The sequence below is a fragment of the Colobus angolensis genome, unplaced genomic scaffold, assembly GCF_000951035.1.
Source record: "Colobus angolensis palliatus isolate OR3802 unplaced genomic scaffold, Cang.pa_1.0 Scaffold104, whole genome shotgun sequence".
Lineage (NCBI taxonomy): Eukaryota > Metazoa > Chordata > Mammalia > Primates > Cercopithecidae > Colobus > Colobus angolensis.
In genome coordinates, this window is record NW_012111364.1 from 8319317 (window position 1) to 8337833 (window position 18517).

At 45.3% G+C, this 18517-nt stretch overlaps 1 protein-coding gene across 2 annotated transcripts in view; it reads right to left on the minus strand.

The window, feature by feature from the left end:
* The window catches only part of NXPH1 (neurexophilin 1), a 329230-nt gene extending 311008 nt beyond the window's left edge, over window positions 1-18222 (minus strand). Inside the window, exons 1-2 of one of the 2 annotated variants that reach the window (XM_011943039.1) lie at window positions 16748-18222; window positions 15735-15898 (exon numbers count right to left, since the gene is read on the minus strand). In XM_011943039.1, the coding sequence (XP_011798429.1) occupies window positions 15735-15788 (54 nt within the window). In that variant the 5' untranslated portion in view covers window positions 15789-15898; window positions 16748-18222. Of the gene's footprint in view, window positions 1-15734; window positions 15899-16400; window positions 16439-16747 lie in introns of those variants that run through there. The other variant, XM_011943048.1, reaches the window with a different exon arrangement.
* Window positions 18223-18517: the final 295 nt, after the last annotated feature.

Sequence of the window (18517 nt, forward strand, 5' to 3'; positions counted from 1 at the left end):
TTCCAAAGACAGAAAAACTTAGGATGACATTGGTATGTTCATCTTCCCAAAATAATTTGTTTAGCTCAAGGTTAGTAAGAAAAAGAAACTCCTACTGCTGCTGATAAAGCCATCTGTGCTTCGGAAGCGGCTGACAGGTGTCTCCAGAAGAAGCAATCAAAAGTCATTAACGATCAAAATCATGACAATTAAATACAAGGATCTATCAGGGTCTTATTATCCAAATTGCAATAAAAAGAATTCAGACACCCGCTCTCTGAAAGACAGAACAGTCACTACTTTCCAAGTCTATTGGCTGCACTCTGTTATCGGGGTTCCTAAACCCTAATTCCTGAGGGATCTGTAAGAAAAATTAATAAGCAAAAGGAACACAGATGATAGTTGAAAAAAAACTAGAGCCCTCAAAATCTTTCAAATGCATATTCTTCCGCAGTGCAGATGTTCATCCAGACCACTTATAACTAAGGAAATATATTCTGGAAAGATTTGGCATTTTCTAAAGTTCAAAGTTGAAAGCACACATTCTATAAATAAATCCACAATGAAGTGCTAAAAGGTTTATTTCTGACTTCTTATTTCACAAACTAGGAACTAGGCATTAAAATATTGGGTCATAAAATGCTTAAAAAGTAGATTACTAGAAACTAATAGAACACATTATTATCTATTGAGCCAATGATGGGTCAAATGGCATTTTGAATTCTTGCGGAGAATATGAATATGACCTTCATGTATACCATTTACAGAAAGCAATTTTATTTACATTTTTAAATCCACATAAAGGTGAAAGATGATACTGCTGCAAAATGGAACATTTAATTTTTTGCCCCAAGGCATAACTAAGCTCTCCCAAGGTCAAATGTAGTACAAGACTGAAATGAAGCCAGACTCTCCTCCCTCATCTCTTACCAGAGGAATTCCACTTTGGGCAAAAGTATCTTGGATCTACTTTTATTTTTCAGAGATAGATAAATTCCTAGATCCAACATAGACTGAATAATTCTATACAACATTGTGAAGGAAGCTTTCTACTTTATCTTTAGATTACACATGCAGAATACAGTGAAACACCTGTGCTAAATTAGTTGGATGTCTGAACCCTTTTGACTGTAAGGTATTAAACTAAGCAGATTTGAAGTTTCTTAGTTTGTATGATTGTGCAAATATTTTACTTCAAAAAGAGCATAGATTTGCATCCCCTTTTAAATCCAGTAAGCTGTCAGCATGGCAGGACTCATTAGATTAAATGCCACAGGAAAGTTAGAGTTTATGCTCTGTATATGTGGTTACCCCCTTAGAAGTGAACTCTGGTCTTCTCTCCCCACCTCCTGCTGCCAAGACACGGCAAATAATTCAAAAAACATGAGTGTGATTTGTTAGGCGAGATACAGATGTTATGCATCATTTTTAAATCTACTACAGATGACTGTGAGGGCTGTACTTAATGTCCCAGTCTCACTTCTTACCTTACCCTGAGGCCCAGGGATCATTTTTCATATTGGTCAGGTCAATAGATGCAGACTTCCTAAACGTTTGTGTCCCACATGCCACGAGCAGAAGCTGCAGTCACAATCATCAGTATCAAGCTTGCATTTCTTAACTTTGTATCCCCATTTGATGGGAAGTCCCTAAAGAATAAAAACTGCATCTAATAAAACTACTTAACTACAGTAGTAGCAACAGCAATTTTATGCACACCCCAGTTCCCCAAATAGGATTGGCCCAAAAGAGGGAGAAAAAAAGAACTCTTAATTAAAATGGAAGGCAACATAGTTATTTCTTTTGAAATATTTTTACAATGAGACTCTCCAACACAAGCATAACATGGGGTAGTGATTAAAAGTCCTGGCTCAATAATAAGACTGCCTGAGATAGAATCTTGCCACCTTACACCAGACACACTCTCAATGCCTCAATTCCCTCATCTATAAAATGGGGTATTATCAACCATACCACTAGCATGAGCATACTAATATGTTAAGAGTAAAGATATTAATATGACCTAATATTAATAGTACATGTCATAGGATCATTAAAAGAAATAAATGGGGAAAAAAAACTCCATGTTAAAGTCCTGGCACAGTGCTTGACTCAGAATATAAACAGAGATATGGAACATTTTGTCCTTTGTAGTAGTCTTTATACCTTCCCCATTTTAATGTCAAATATAAAACAAAATAGTGTTTTTGTGTAGGAACTCTTCTTGGATACCCATGGCAATGCCTTGGAAGGGGGCATATGGTAACCTATACAAGATATTCTTAGCAGCACATGAGAGGGCTAATGTGGCTCTCATTCCACCAAACTGTTTCGACAAGTGCCTCCGGGGAGTTAATGTGTCACACTCAGGTATTCAGCTAGAATGAACTTCAATAGGGAAAAGTCCCCTGGACTTTAAAACCCAGTAGGCTATTATGAGTTTTGATTACACTGTGTGCAAATTTTAAAAGAATCTCAAGTGTTAAAAGTAATCTAAAGCAAATACTACTCACAACTCACAAATTAATATTTAAAATCATATCTTAATAAATGGCCATAGTGTTTGCCACCCGGAATTCAAACATCACAAGGATACACATCTCAATTAGACAATCTATTTATTGAGCCTATTGATGATTTGTCTCTTCATTTCCATAAACATTGGCTAGTTGCTGTAGAAATGTCTTTTTTTTCTTTTTTTTTTTTTTCTTTTTTGAGACTAAGTCTTGCTCTGTCTTCCAGGCTTGAGTGCAGTGGCATAATCTCAGCTCACAGCAACCTCTGCCTCCCAGGTTCAAGCAATTCCCCTGCGTCAACCTCCCGAAGCTGGGACTACAGGTGTGTACCGTCATGCCCAGCTAGTTTTTTGTATTTTAGTAGAGACAGGGTTTCACCATGTTGCCCAGGCTGGTCTCAAACTCCTGAGCTCAAGCAATCTGCCTGCCTCGGCCTCCCAAAGTGCTAGGATTGCAGGCGTGAGTCACCGCACCCAGCCAAAATGTCCATTTTCTTCTGGCTGTAATCACAAAGGTAACTACCCATACTAAATACATATGACTTTCTGGGCAACATTGAGCAACTGTATAACTATCAACTAGCTGAAAGAAGTAAACAAAAAATAGGATGGCCCTAGGATAGAATCAACCCTGCTGTGTCATGTTCATAGGGACAGTGCTGGACGCACATGGGAACCTGGTCCGGAAACTCTTCTCTCTAAAATGTTAGCAAGACATTTTTTCTGTGTTAGTTCATCATTGCATTGTACCAGTCACCTTTCTAAGCTCTTTATAATACATTAAGTCAGTGAATCCTCAATAGTAACTCTATGGCATATTGTCAGCCCCATTTTTCAAGTAAGGAAATTGAGGATTTGAGAAGTTAAGTTTGCCCAAAGTCACAGAATTAAGGATATACTTTGCCATTACCTTCTCTTTTCTCCTAGCCAGGCTGTCACAATGCTGCTTTCCTTAAGAATTGTAGTGAGGGATCTGAGAGAGAGAAAGAGGTCCTGGGATGACTGAAGGGGCCTGTTTTCTCTCCCTTATAGCCAGGTCCTCATTGGAGCCAAGTGAATTCAGTGTTGACACCTGGTTGGGTGCCATGATATTATCCACCTGGCTGGAAGTTTGATGATGGTCTTTGGGAAAATATCAGCCACCTGGAGGCACATTGATTTGCCTTTAAAGCCTCTCACTCTTTTAACCACTTGATCAAGGAACATCAAGAGTGGGGGTGGCGGAATCCATCACTCTGTGCAAATACATCTGGCCACATATTAATGTGAGTCACCCTAATTGTGAAGAATTTCAGTCAAGAATGCAAGGCAGGATTAAACGTCTCAGGTCAAAATCATTCACTTTTCATGCTTCCACACTTCAGAACGTTTATTCAAGAGGTGCAGATCCAAAACTGGTAGCTCAGTTCATATACCAGATCTGCATTTATTTGATAATAGCTAGATATTGTAGCTGCCTCTTCGCTTCAGCTGTTCACAATTCTGTGTTGTTAAACCAAAAGAAATAAGGTTGAAAAGCTAACTCCAGGCACTCATCATTCAATTATATATTTCTTGTGAAAGAGGCAAAAACTCTGCCATGTTCTGCAAAATCTCCACGTCAATAGCAATTAAGTTCCACGTCAAGACCAGAGAAATACTACACTGACCATGCATGAATAACTTCCTTTCATATGCAGTGGCTTGCATCTTTCTCTGCATTTAATTCTATAACACAGTAAATGATGGTGCCCTGGTGAAAGAAACTATTCACAAATAACTGGAAAAAAATATGTGAGTAAAGGTGTTTTTTATATCTTCAATTTCAGAGATTAGTTAGACAGCTCTATTACTAACAGCACAGCTGCTCCAACAACAAATCACAACTCATCATTCTGCAAACAGATTTTAGAATTAAACTTAGGATTAATTATGGAATTTTCACTTAAAATTTCAAAAATATAACAGGTCTCATATAGCCCAGCTAATGCTTTTAAGAGTTTTCCATCAAGTATTAGGCAGCATTAGCAGTGCATGTAGCCAGTTGATAAGTCAGGGCACAGTTTCTGATTTAGAGGAGATGTTAACAGGATAGTGCAGTGATCATTCTTATAAAGAAAAAAAAAGAATATTACTATTCTAGTTATCATTGGAATGAAATGGGGAGGGGAACAGCCTTTTAAAATGTCACCATGATTTTTAACCATATATAATTCTCAGTCCAAGAAGGCAAGAGAAAAAAAAAAAAAAAAGCTTCTTCCCCCCAATATAAATACACAGTAAGGAAAAAAGGAAATCATAGTGGAATGTATGGCATTTTTTAGAGATCCATAAACTACGTAACAGAATAAATGAGAAAATGTAGTTTTAATTTTTGTTCAGAGGAAGAACAAAATAAGGACCTCAAATTGTGCCTATGGAAAACAGGAAGAGATTTGTTTTTAACGATTTACCTTCAAAAAGTCTCATTTTTATTATGTTTGATGCTGAAATCAAAACCTCTTTTCATTTACTTATTCAAAAATACATATAGAATATCAATAATATGTAACTAATATATTGTTATAACTAATATATTGTTGATTATTTTAAGCAAAATAATAAAGCAATGTTAAAGGGGCTTTTTTCTTTCTTAGCCATGACTTCTTTGTGACCCATAGATTTCTTTGTATCTAGTAAGTTAAGAAAATGCATCATTCCTAAAATTTTGATTATGTGCTTAGATGTTACCTTGGACTCTTACAACCAGTTTCAAAGCAGGTCAAGTACATAAAAGAAGGGACAATTCATGATTAGCATATCAGTGTTCATATCACTGCACTAAGACAGACAATAAATTTCCATTACATTGTCAAACTCACTCAAAACAATCAAATATTTCACTGAATCATTTACAACTATCGATTGCACACCAAACCTAACTTTATATTCTTCCTATTTTAAATAGATGCAATATTTTACAAGGACTTCACAAGTAAGAGATTGTGAATGTAAAGCAGTCCATTAATTTTATATAAGCTGTTTTATATACCTATGGGCCTCTCATAACATCCAGTTACAAGGTTACAAGGAGAAGAATCATTTTCTAAAATTCAGTTGAAGAGGTTGGATTGTGCATGACTAAAATTTCAGCTATCATGCCATTGTAGTTCCTCCTTACCAAAATTGCTTTCATTCTGTAGCTGAAAACATTGACATAAACAAGGCAACAGTGCAATGTCAGGTACCAGATTCCTATCAAGGAAATGATACTTTCAAACCCATGTTGGAACAACTTGTATGAAAACAAAAGAATTCTCCACAATTATTTTCCATGGAATCCTCTAAACAGGTAGATAAATAGAAACATATATAACCTTGCTCTGCTTTGTGTATATGTGTATATGTAATCTGTAAATGAAAAAGGCTCCTTAAAACCAGGAAATTTTCTCTAAATCTTTGTCATAATTTTTGTTGCAATAATCTCTTAGAGAAGAAAGTCAGTGCCTCTTTCTTTTAGTCTGTGGTTTTCAATTATATTAAAATTCCTGCCAATTTGTATCTTTATCTTAGCTCTAGAAAGCCCTGTTACACTATGTGTAAATTTATGCATTGTGGTGGGTTAGAGGCAGGGAGGCAGAAAAATGTAGGGCCCTGCAGCTATTTCCAGTCACCTCTTTCTGCTCAGCATCCTGCGTCATACTGCACTTTACCATAGTGTACATTTCCAGTGAGTGGTTAGCCCGGCCTTTTGTTCCTCTAAGTTAGTACAAGCTAATAAATGTCTTTTTCACTTTATTGGGATCTCTCTTTAAAGAGGCTTGACTGTGGGGTCTGGTCTTGGAGAGATAGTCCTTTAGACTTGAGAGAAGTAAATTAAGAGGACAATTCTGTTAATATCAAAGTAGGCTTATTACTTCAATATAAGCACTTCCTTAATTTTCCTTTCTCAGCATGCTATATAAACATAAATAAAAGGGCTCTCCACTGGATGTATGTTACATATATCTCACAGAGTTTAATTACAAAGCCTCTAAAAATGAAGAGGGTGGGAGGAAATGATGCCAACAGATCATGCAGTCCTAGTATTGCGTTGGCTAGCTGTCTCTGACCACAAGGAAACAAAGACACTCAGGTAATCGCAATGTACCATAAAAAGGCTGGGCTCTGAGGAAAAGAAAATCCAAGAGAAGAGGGCAGATATTACTACTTTAATGCCTGGAAGGCTATAATTTTTTATTTTGTTCTCATTAATGTTATTATAAATATGATCATTTTACTGCATTGAAGGAGGAGTTAGGTTATTTTAAAACTGCTACATCCTATCTTCTTTGCAGCGATTGATTCACTGTAATAAGGGAAGGGCGAGCTAGATGAAGACGATGAAGAAGACACACTCACAAATGCACACCACACACACACACACACCTCAGTTAACCCTAAGTACTATGGCATTGCAGGGAACTGTAAAGACACCTGTACAGGAATACAGGTTTCATCCCAGCAGCTGTCCACCGGGGACATCAGGCAACTTCTGAGTGTGAAAAAGACTATGCCAGGGAGGGTGGACTGCGGAAGAAAGGATAAATGAGAATAGGCTTGTAATCCAGCAGACAAGACCTTGGACAGTTCAGTGACCTCGGTGGGTGGAGGTGGGGACTATACCCAGTCCTAGAAAACTAAGGCCGGCTGGCCCTTAAGCTAAAGGCCAGAATCTCTCCAGGGCCTGGTATAATACCTCCAAAGCGTTGCGCCTAAACCTTCTCTTCCTCTCCTATTCAATTTTCGACCGCTCTTTTCACCTTCTGATTCGTTTTCTTCTCGAGGGCTTGCCTTTCTCCGAGCTAACTTATCCTATGGGTTTATGAAGCACTACATGCCAGATCTCTGCTGCTTTAATGCAGCGAGAATTTGCAGAATCGGGTGACAAGAAAAGGATTGACTCCTACGCTAAGGCAAGAGAAACGGACAGAACTTCCCAGCCAACCTTCGCCTTTGACACAGACAACCCCTAGCGCCAACGCTCGGTACTATCCGACCTTATTTCTGGATCAAATCAAGGGTGTGACCGCTGCGGTGGAGGAGCTGGGCGCGCTTTAAGTGACCGCAGTGTCTGCTCTAGGGCGCGCAGACAGCCCCCAGGGGAGTGTGCAACCGCGGCCAGGGCAAAGGGCGAGGGAGGTAGGGCAACGTTGTGTGAGAATGAGTGTTTGGAGAGGTTGTTTGTCGTTGTTTGTTTGTTGTTGCGGTTTGGTAAGTAAAGAGAAACTCCCCCCCCCCGCCCCATCCCGGGTCTAATGATGATAGATTTCACGCTGCATCAGGCCCCACACTGGCGAGCCTAACCACAGAAAATAATGAGGCTGCATCCCCCATTCGTCTGCGTTAAAGGCGAGCCAGGCACTTTCGATAGCAAATATATCGATTTCCCTGCCTGGGCCGTGGTTTGTCCTGCTCCCCGTGAATAATTACTGCGCCTTTAGAAATTCATAATAATTAGGACTCTCCCCACCCCATCCCTCACCCCTGCGCGCCTGGAAGGCGCCTGGGTGATTCCAACCGTGTTCCTCGCCGGGGGAAGAGGGGCAGGAATCGCTTCTCCCCATAGGGTTTTACTCTTGCAAGAAAGTTGGTTGCCTCAGTTTCCTTGTCTGTCAGTTGAGATTACGTTACTAAAGACACTTCTAGCTCTACTTTACAGGCTTCACGTTTCTGTTTCGGAGGAGGGGTAGATTTAAAGAACTGTGAGAGAATGGGAGGCGGGGTAAGGGGAGAAGTCGGGGGAAAGGATTCGCATAAGCTCCGTGGTGATCACGTGACGCTGCAACCACGGGGTGGGGGAATGGAGAGGGGTGCAAGCCAGAGTTTCTGACCTCAGGGCACGGTGGGGACCCAGCGACTGGAGCTAGCTGCCGCCCGAATAACTGGAAAGGGTAGTTGCAACTGGGCCTTGAGGAGGTATCTGCGGAAACTGAGAGTGCTAACTCGACTTTAAGGGCCCAGCCCGAGCTGCAGCGGGGGAGGGAGGTCCTACTGAGGGCACCAGGCGGGGCGGAGCCTGTGGCGCTGGCCGTGGTGCTGAAGAATCGCTCTCCGGGCCCTGGCGTGCCCCAAGCCCTCCTGCGCGCGATCAAATCTTATAGCCTGCCAGGCCTCTCTCCTACCGCTGTCTAGCCCGCTGTCCCAGAAGCACCGAAGCTTGGTGGCGTCGACGAAAAGTTCCCCAGAAACAGCGCTTTGGTGTGGGAACCTGGGGTCCGGACGCGAGAGGGTTGCACCTGCGTTTCCATAAACCTGTCGGGATCGCTCGAGGTCACCTGCGACTGAAAGCAGACAATAAAGCGCGCAGCTGTGGCGGCGGCCACTCCAGCTGGGAAACCCCGGGGCCCGAACACTGCGGCTTTGGTCAGCGGACTGAGTTTCTGAAGGGAGGGTATGACGCCTACGTCGAAAAAAGTTTCTTGTTTCTTGTAGAAGACGAAGGAAAATGGCCTTTTAAAGTCTATGTGTGAGGACGGGGTCTAAGATATAGGGTGGGATATGTGAGCTGGACGCCCTCTCCCTCCGGTGTGGCGAGGACGCGGGCCTCCCCCTGCGCCCTTAGCCGCGGCGGCTAGGATCCTTCGCGTCAGAATCCATTAGGGCGGCGGGGTGATAGCGAGGCGCGACCAGAGGCAGGTTCAGTGGGGACGCGCAGAGCCCCCGCAAGCCAGTTTCTAAGGAAACACTCGGTTTTTCTAAGCAGCAATTTGTCTTATTGTGGGAGAAAGAAACCGTACAAGAAAAGCCTCCCGGTTCTCCATTCTCATGTAGATGAGGCGATGCGCTCTGGCTGCGGCCTGTGTCTCCCCCTCCCCATCGTATTTCCGGCTTGAACGAGTAAAATGCCCTCATTAATTTATAGAAAGAAGGAGCTAGGAAAGCTTTTCGCAAGCCGTGGCCCGAGAGGCGCTACTGTCTTGCTGCTCCGGGGACCCCACCGCTTGCGCTGTCCCAATGCCCTGGCTCCCGACGCCATCTCGCTCTCCACCATCCCGAGTCCCAGACTAGACGCCTAAGGAACTTTCGACAACAGAGGGCACCGGAGCAAGATAATCCGCTCCCCGCCCACGGACCCCCTGCTGGCTCCCACCACCGCAGTCAATAAAATATACTAGGGAAAGCTGTTTACAGAGGAGGTAATTAGGTTTTCATCCTGTAGCAGAAACGTAGCGCGCTCATCGGAAGTTTAAACAACAGCCACCAACCCGCGAGGGCAGACGGCAAACTTGGAAAATGCGCAAACGCGCTATTGGGCGCGTGGAGGGTTTGAAGAAGCCGCCAATATATATCATCTCAATAAAAAGCCGCTCTTGGAAAGCTTGCATAGTAATTGAGACGGGCGCTCTTTTCTGATCTGGGTTGGCATTTCCTCATCTCGAGCTGACAGAGCCAACTCAGGAAATTGCTGGTAATATTCATCTGGGGAGCACTTTCATTAAACGTAATTCATTCGACTTTCACAATAAATTGAGTGACATCCTTACAGCGGAACCTTTTTATCCTTGATTAAGTGCTTGCCAAGCTTTGGTTTCCCACTTTATTGTCACATTCCTTCAAGCAGAGTCGTCAACATGCCAATCTGAGGCAGAAAAATGCGCGCGCTGTATTTACCAAGCTCCGGGAGGGGGTTAGTGCTGACATCCAGAAAAAGAGCTGGTAGGGAACTTGACTAGTGGATAAATCAAGACTGAAACTTCCTGCACACACGCGACGGGACCAGGCAAATAGTGGCTAAGAGAATGCAGAGGGAGGCGAGAGTGCAGACCCGCTTTGAGACTCAGCTGCACCATGAAGCCGCTGACCCGACTGCTCTTGGCTGGCAGGCTCGTCTGCCTTTCCTTAATTAAAACGGCGGGGACTGTTAAGGTTTTAAAATGAGATCTGAAGCCCCTAACGGACATGGTGGCCCAAAAGGAGCTTTCCTGAATCGAATCAAAGCTAGACACTTTTTGTTTTTAAAAAAATCAGAAAGAATCCACACTTCCTAACTTCCCACTTGAGAGGAGGCAAACTTTCAGAGCTTCCATCACTTGCTTTATAGGAGTGCAAGAAGAGTGTTATTCCTCATTCCGGAAATTCCCTTTTGACTCGCAGCCGAATTCTTTGAGTGCTCTTCAGATCCAGGAACTCTAGGCGAAGCTGACAAGCACCTTGGTATCCAGGACTGGGCGGATGGGGAAGGCATCTCTGCCAATGCGTGACTCCCTCTTCCCCACCGCCCCCCTAGTTAACTCCCCACCCCCTATAAAATCAAAGAAGCTCAGAACAGAAAATTTCTTATTCGAAAAAGCAATATCCAAATGCTTTCATCACTCAAATGCCCTTTTGAAAATATTGTCGACGACGGTTATTACCCGGACAATGCTGTCAATTTCTGTAGTCTGCAGAAAATCTTCCCTCAGATAGAAAAGCAGGACATTGGGCACCTATCTCAAAAAAAATCAACCAATTTCCCAGCCACCCTATATATTTTTCACCCAGACAACACTTTCATTAAGAAAGAAATAGCCGTCAACAATTCAAAGCCAAATAGAAATCAACTTCGCACAGAGGAGCCACGAATTTAATGGCTTTCCGAAAAAATACCGCTGAGAAAGTTGGAGCAATCCTGGTTCTCTCCTAACGCTACAGTCAGCTTCCCTAAAGCTATCACTAGAAGGCCTCAGACCTAGATAATCCTTCTAGAAATGGGGCAGAAATGTGGCCCACCCAAGTTCTTCCCACACACTTGGGTGAGCTGCTTTCTTGGTCAATGGAAAGTTGAACATTTCAGGGAAATGCCTAGAATAGTAGCAATTGCTGTGTCCCACAGAGCTCAGGAATACATCTTAAAACTGATGAGTTCTACGGCTGTGATGCTGGGGTAGAGGGCCTTCCAAAAATCGAGTCTGAAGCCTGTATCTATCTAGAAGGCTGGTCTGTAGTAGAAGAGTCAGGAAGTGCAGTAGAATGAGAAACTTTTAGTACTGGCTCCAAGAACTAGCCTTAGTAGGGAACACTTAATAATCACTAATCACTGTCAGGAAATTTATTTTATTTTGTTTATTTTCAGCAATAAGCTCAAACTGAGTAAAATTTTCAGTGAGCAGCTGGCTTAATTTTTGAAGGACAAGAAGTACACATACCTCGTCCAAGGAAAAGACATTGCTGTTCTCTCTCCCTCTGCTTTTCCCCCCACTCCAATATACCTAACAGCCATCTTCATAATGAGAGGAATTCACCCAAATGATCTGGCTTTTAACAGTGTAGAGGTAGTGGTCCCATGGATACATTAATTACTCTCAAAACTCTATTAAACAATTGGTGTAGAATTCACATTTTAAGAATATCCTAAATTTGAGAGAATAGATGGCTCAAAATGTTGTGGCACAAGTTTAGAAAGGATTTTTAATTCCTGCCTATTTTGATTTAAAAAGCAACTTGATTATTAGCAATTTAATTCCCTGCAGAAATGGTGGGGCCTCTTCTCATTAGAATAGAGCTGTGGATGTGTGACTAGTCACAGTAGCATTATACAATGCCTTTTCAGATTCCTTGGACTCAATTTCTGAGTAACTTTTTCATTAGCACGCTCAGAAGGTGCTCATCAGGCTCACCTCTCTAACTGAGAATTACCACAGGTGAGCCCCCAAACAGAATGCCACACCCTGTAGGAGATGCTCTCCTAGTGTCCTGGCCTAGCCTTCTACTTGATCCAATGAGGTTGACTCAAGTTAGAACCCCCATTCTTCACAGCAAGAAATCATATTTTTCTAGCTTATTCAGTATATGCTTCAATAAAGTTAAAATGCTATCATCCTGCCATCCTATTGTATCATACTGAAAATATCCTGGAATTGGTCCAGGACTAATAAGGGAATAAAGATTGCAAAACTTTTTAAATTATTTTTAACAAGCGTTGTTAACCATAGACTTCTCTCCTATTGAATTCAGGCTTTTAAATCTGCAATATATAACATTCAACAGTCTGTAATTTTCTTTACCTTTATGTTTAAAAGTTAGTTTCCCACCCCCATGCATTTATAACTGGAGCTTGTCCTGTGGTGGATTTTGAGTATTCTAGCTAACATGCTTCAGAAGGTAACTCTGTGGGCACATACCTAATTAGCTTCCCATTAAAATACTAAAATAAGCTTCTATTTTGAACTAGGACAGAATTGCCTCTCAAAAAACACAAAAATCCTCAACCTAAAGCATTCAAAGAATCCTGGGCCCAGAAATATACTTTGCAAACATTCACCCAAATACAGGTAGGAAACTGTGGTTTGGTGTGGAGTATTGACCTATTGCAGAGTTTTCATAAGAAATTATTCTCAAATTTGGGAGTATTTAAGGTATTCTCTTTAAACAGAAGCCTAAATATTTCTGTAGGAGATAACTAGACGAGCCTTGCTTCCTGGATTTAATGTAGTGATTACTCCCTGGGAAACATAACTAGGATACCATGGGCTTAAAGGGCAAGGTGCACTGAGATATCAGTAAAGAGGCAAGGCATAAACAGAGTGACACAGGCACTTAACTAGTGGTATCAGCTCACAAAGACAAAAATTATCCATCAAATTTTTCCCTGGCTTATGTCAATTCAGGAGAAAATTAAAATAATGGTTTTGCCACTCTTGCCTTCTTTGAATGTAACTTAAAGCAGCTCCTGACAATCTGTATGCATCTAATGTAGGTTCCTACAAAGGGATAAGATCTTCCAATGTGCAGCTACAAACAAATGATCAATCCAGTTAACTATACCTGGTATTTAATGAAATAGATGAAGAAAGAAGCCTTGATCACTTCTTGATCGGTTCATTGCCCTAGAGTTTTAATCAAGGCTCTCTACTTTATTTGTCTAAAACCATCCTGAAATGACTGTTCAATTCACCCTTTTAAATTCATTTCCATGGTAGAAGTCAGCTTTTTGCTCCTCCAGAAAAACAGCTCAGAATTCTGCTGGCAAATATCCATGGGATTACAATCCCTGGAAATACTGCTTTGGGTCACAGCCATCAGCCTTAGTTTCTGTGGTGCATGTGGTTTCTAATCCCCGACACAAAACTACTTTAGATTGGAGAAAAAAGAATGGACTTCTAAATCGCCTTCTCTATTTTATTGTTCACATTTCGTATTGTTTTGAGTGAAATTGGAAAAATTGTCTCCTTTCTCTGTATTGCCAAAAGGCATTCAGGTAATGAAGTCTGTAACTAAACGGTAATTGAATCAGCATAATTTGCACACTGAATGGTTTTCAAATGCTCCCAGTTTACAATTAAAGGAGAATTAATGCGCTTGTTGTTGAGAACGCATCGCATTAGAATAAATCCAGCACTGTTGTTGTAATGAGTGGAAAACGGTTTAACTGCCAACAAACACATTTAAAATTTAACACAACGTATTGATTTCACTTCTGCTTTTGATAGATTATTTTCCAGACTATCGAAATACTTGCTCCAAGCAATAAACTGCACCAAGCCCTTGCCGTGTGTGTGAGCACAGCCCAAGGACGTAAGAACAGTCCTCAGGTTCAGGTCATGCATAAAGGTATGCAGAGGAAGGGGCAGGCGGGTTACGTTGGTCAAGGGAATCGTTAATATTCCCCGCCCCGCCCCCCCCGCCGTCGCTTTCACTTTGCTTTCCCTCCCCGCATCTCTCAATAAAATATTTCTATATTTCCTTTGGCCAAACTTTCTGCCTTCCATCCATGGTCTCTCAATGTCAGTGGGCTTATTGGACACAGGTGGGGGTGAAAATGATTGAAGATGGGAAATGGAAAGGACACTTTTTGTATTCCGTCTGCGTTACAGCGGGGAAGGCACAGACTTCGGCGACAGAGTCAGAAAGGCTGTTCTTTCGGATTGGCTGCCCTGGCTTTCACCTGTTTACCCCAAGGTGTCCTGTGGGCGAGGACGCTGATGCGCAGCGCCCTCTGGCGTCCGCGGCTGCTACGGTCAGGCGATAAAGGTGCAAAGACAGGCAACATTGAGGGTGCTTGGATTGAAGCTGAAATCGGTTAAATACACATTCACACACACACATATATATACGTACTCACTCACATACACAGAATTCACACAACTCGCAGCTTTGCAGTCACATGCACCAAGGAAACGGCCGAGAAACGCTGTCAATTGTAGGAATGGCAATTCTTCCAGGCTTGTGGGTTCTAGCTAAGGCTCTTGGGATTGAGGGGTACCAATACCACTTCCAATCAGAGGTGTAGCCCCATCAGAGAGTTCGGGCTACTTTAGCGCACCTCACCCCTAGACAGAATCCAGCGAGCCCTCGGTGCACTCCCGCAGCCCAGGATGGGCTATGGGGGTCGGGACACTGAACACAACTTCACCAGCAGGGCACAAGTGTCCCTTACCCCCATTCCCCCATTCCCACCCCAGAAGCCAGACCTGAAATATCGCATTTTTCTTGCCTCAACACAGCACAAACAGCTCTCAATTCACCACAACAAAGGCTTCAACCAGGAACCGAGTTCCAGCAGTGTACAAAGTCCAGCCCCCGGAAAACTCTACTACTGAAGGACACAGACCGCGGCTTTGTTTAGGATTCTCTCCCTGGCGACAAGGCCTACCATTCCCTAATAACGGACTAGTCACTGGAAATGGGATTTAGTTATTTGATGAAAAGGGGAGGTCGAGACGAGAGGAAGGTGGACATGTTTGCTGGAGTATCTCTGAACTAACTCCGATTGCTTGCAGTACTCCTGATAGTTTAACTTATCCTGTCGGGACATTTACAAGTCAAAGAAAGTTAACTGCGCTTCTCTGTGTATCTCATCTCCAAATCGGGGAAGTGGGTGGGTAAATACACTTTTAAACTCACAGACCTGGGCAGATTTGTGCTTTCCACCCCCCAGCTACACCCTTGTTTTAAACTTCCCTTCGTTTAAACTCCGTGCATGAGCTACTGAGAGTTCTTGCCTTCCACTTCTTCTCCTTGCCCTCTACCACATAAAGCGCCCCATCTCACTACCTCCTTGGGTTTAGGGTGTCTTGGGCGCCCTAGCCGCTTTTCAGAATCACGCGCAGGAGACTGGGGGACTGGAGCAGAAAATGGGGATGGGAACCCCGGAAAATTCGCAGGAATCCGGAGACCAGCTTGCCAAAGTTGCTCCAACACAGCTGCTAGGAAGCTGCTCTAGCTGAACTGGGTACGTGTAACCCTTCTCCCGCGTGCCTCCAGTTTCTTTGCCTCCCGGCCGGGGTGGGAATACAAAAGCCCCGAACCCGCCAAGACTTACCAAGTAGACGGTGGGTTGCAGGAGGAGAAGCACGTACCAGCACGCAGCCTGCATTCTCCCGCGTCTCAAACTTCCTTGGCGGTGCCTTCTCTGAGTCTTTGTTCCTTCAAAAACATAGATCCACCTGACATCCACTTTACAGAGCAAGGAGCGCTCTCAGCAGCCTAGATACAAATGAAATTAGACATCCCATGACCACGCGGGCAAGGTTAGGCTTGACGATCAAGCAGGGAAAGGGGGTCTTGGTGGGGAGTGGGGGACCAAAAAAAAGCAGGAGGGAGGGTACGAAAAATTGAAAAGCGAGTAAATCCAGAGCCTGAGACGAGCAAGCGCGCGGTCCGCAGCCAGGCAGGCGGGAGGGCGGACGAGAGGGAGGGTGAGGGGCTCCTTGCGCCCTGCGCTTCTCGGGTGCGAGTTCCCAGGCGGCGGAGCACACTGAGCCGCGTGCAGGCTGGTTCGGAGCCCAGCCTTCTCTGGCAGCGAGACCTGCCCTAGTGTTTGGTGGCCGGGCGGCTTGGACTAAAGGCGGCGGCTGGTTCTTCGCCAGCCCTGGCAGTGCTCACACACGTACACACCAGCAGAGAGAGATAGAGGGAAAAGATAAAGAGAGAGAGAGAGATTGAGCGAGGGGCGCGCGGGTGAAAGGAAAGGGTAGGTAGAACTGACCAGGATTAGGTACTGGGTATCTCAACACATTCGGTGAACTGGGGGTGGGGAAAGAGAATGCAATTTGCATACAGGAAAGCAGGGCTCAGTTTACCCATTCGAGCCCCTGGCACACACAGAGATACACACGAACGCTTACAGTCACGTCTCTAGTACTACTTTTTTCGAGCCAAGAGGCACAGCCCGTCGCTAACTTCTAGAGAGGAAGCCTCCTGCAAGCTGTGAGGGTCACCTGCCAGGCTTGTTCTCTTTCCCAACCAGCGCCCCTCCCTGCCGTCCCTTCCTGGTGCCCACCACCCCGCTCCAAGGTGTCCCCTCCGGGAACAGTGGAGGCGAAGGGTACGTACCGCACAGGACTTGGGGTGAATCCGGCGAGAAGGGACAGCTCCGGGCAGGCTCCATGGAGGAGCTACTCGGGCCTGGCGTCTCCAGCGCCCCGGACGTGCCCTCCCAGGCGCTCCGTCTCCATGCTCGAGCGCAGAGGGGTCCAGCTGCCTCGTCCAGCTTTGGCGGAATCGCCGTCCCAGTGCCCGGGTCGCGCTCAGGATTGGTTCGCGGGAGCCAAGGCTTGGCACAGTTGGATTCACGGTGCAGGAAACTTAAGAGGCAAGAGAGGGAGGGAGCAGTAGAGGAGGAAAGAGAGGAAGACAGAAAGGGAGGGAGAGCAAGAGGGAGGGAGAGAGGGGAATGCGCTGGACTGCTGCACCGGACGGACTGGGACTGCCAGCGCTGGCACCGGGACGAGCAGTCCAGGACTCTCGGCTTCCCACAGCTGCCTGAGGATGGTGGAAATGACTTAAGGGGAGGAGACTGGGCAAGTCCTCTGGACTTGAAGTTGAGAGATAAGACTCTGGCCTTTCGGAAGAAAAGAGAACCACACGGCAGACGAGAGCAGTCCGAGTTTCTGAGGGAGGGGTAGGGTGGCGAGAATCTGGAGCCTGCGGCACACGGAACAGCTGTGCCTCTACCCGCGACGCTGGGAAGCCCAGGAGCCTGTCCCCAGTGGAGTCTCGGGCGCTGTCCCTGGTGCTGCCCGGCCACCCGGGGACGCTCTGGAGCGCGTTGGGTTTCTGGCCGCCGCGGTGGTGGTGGTTTCTCCGCAGAGCCGCGGCTTGGCACGCCTACCTTCCTGACACGGACAATTACTTTGGCACGTGGGTGAATGATTCCTCAAAGACTAATTAGTACCCCATGTAAACAGATCCCGCTCTCAGGCTCTCGCGGGCTGGGCCTACAGGGAGAAGTGGCTCCCGCAGTGTCTTCGGTGGCCGCAGCGCCCCCTTCCTGGGGGGCGTAGGGAAGATCGCAAAGCCCAGGGGAGTGGCGGGAAGAGCGGCAGGGAGTAGCGTAGGGCGGGGAAGGGCGCGGGAGGGTGCAGGGCGCCCCTGCCGGCCTCCAGGGCCTACGCCGGGAGCCTCCGACATGTGGCTGCCGGGCCGGAGGCGGGGGAGCAGCGGACTGCCAGCCATTCAGCTCGAGACAGCCGAGAGGACTGGGCGACCTTGGGCTCTCGAATCCTCGCCACCGGCTGGGCTGAGCGTGAAGAGGGAGGAGGAAAACAGGGGATGCTTCGAACCGTCACCACCTCCCTTACTACTGACACCTCCCACCAGCGTCTCCCAGACCCGGCCTCTGTGCTCCGACTCTGGCTGTCTCTGTCTTTCTCAGTCTCTCACTTACTGTCCCTATTTCTCAGTATCTTTCTCACTCCCTCTATCTGTCTCCTTCTTCTGTCATTCTTGTGGTTCGTGTCTCTGTCCCTCAGCATCTTTCTGCCTTTTTCTGCCTTTCTGTGTGTCTCACTCAGGATTTCTGACTCTAGGTCTCTCTATCTCTGTGCCTCTACCCTGTCCCTGCCATTCCCCCTCAGACCGCATGTGTGTGCGTGTGTGTGTGTTTTCTCCACCCTTCCAGTGCACAACCAACAGAGCCGTTTCACCAGTCTCAGGAGAAAGCCAGGACCAGCTTCTTCTGGTGTTGGTGGGGTTGCCAGTGCTCCTAGAGTTTGCCCAAATTCAGGGCACAAATCAGAGCCCGGAAGAGGGTATCTCTTCCCCAACCTTGCCCATTGCATCTCCAAGCCTGCCCTTCACCAGAGCCTGTCCCGGGGTGATGCA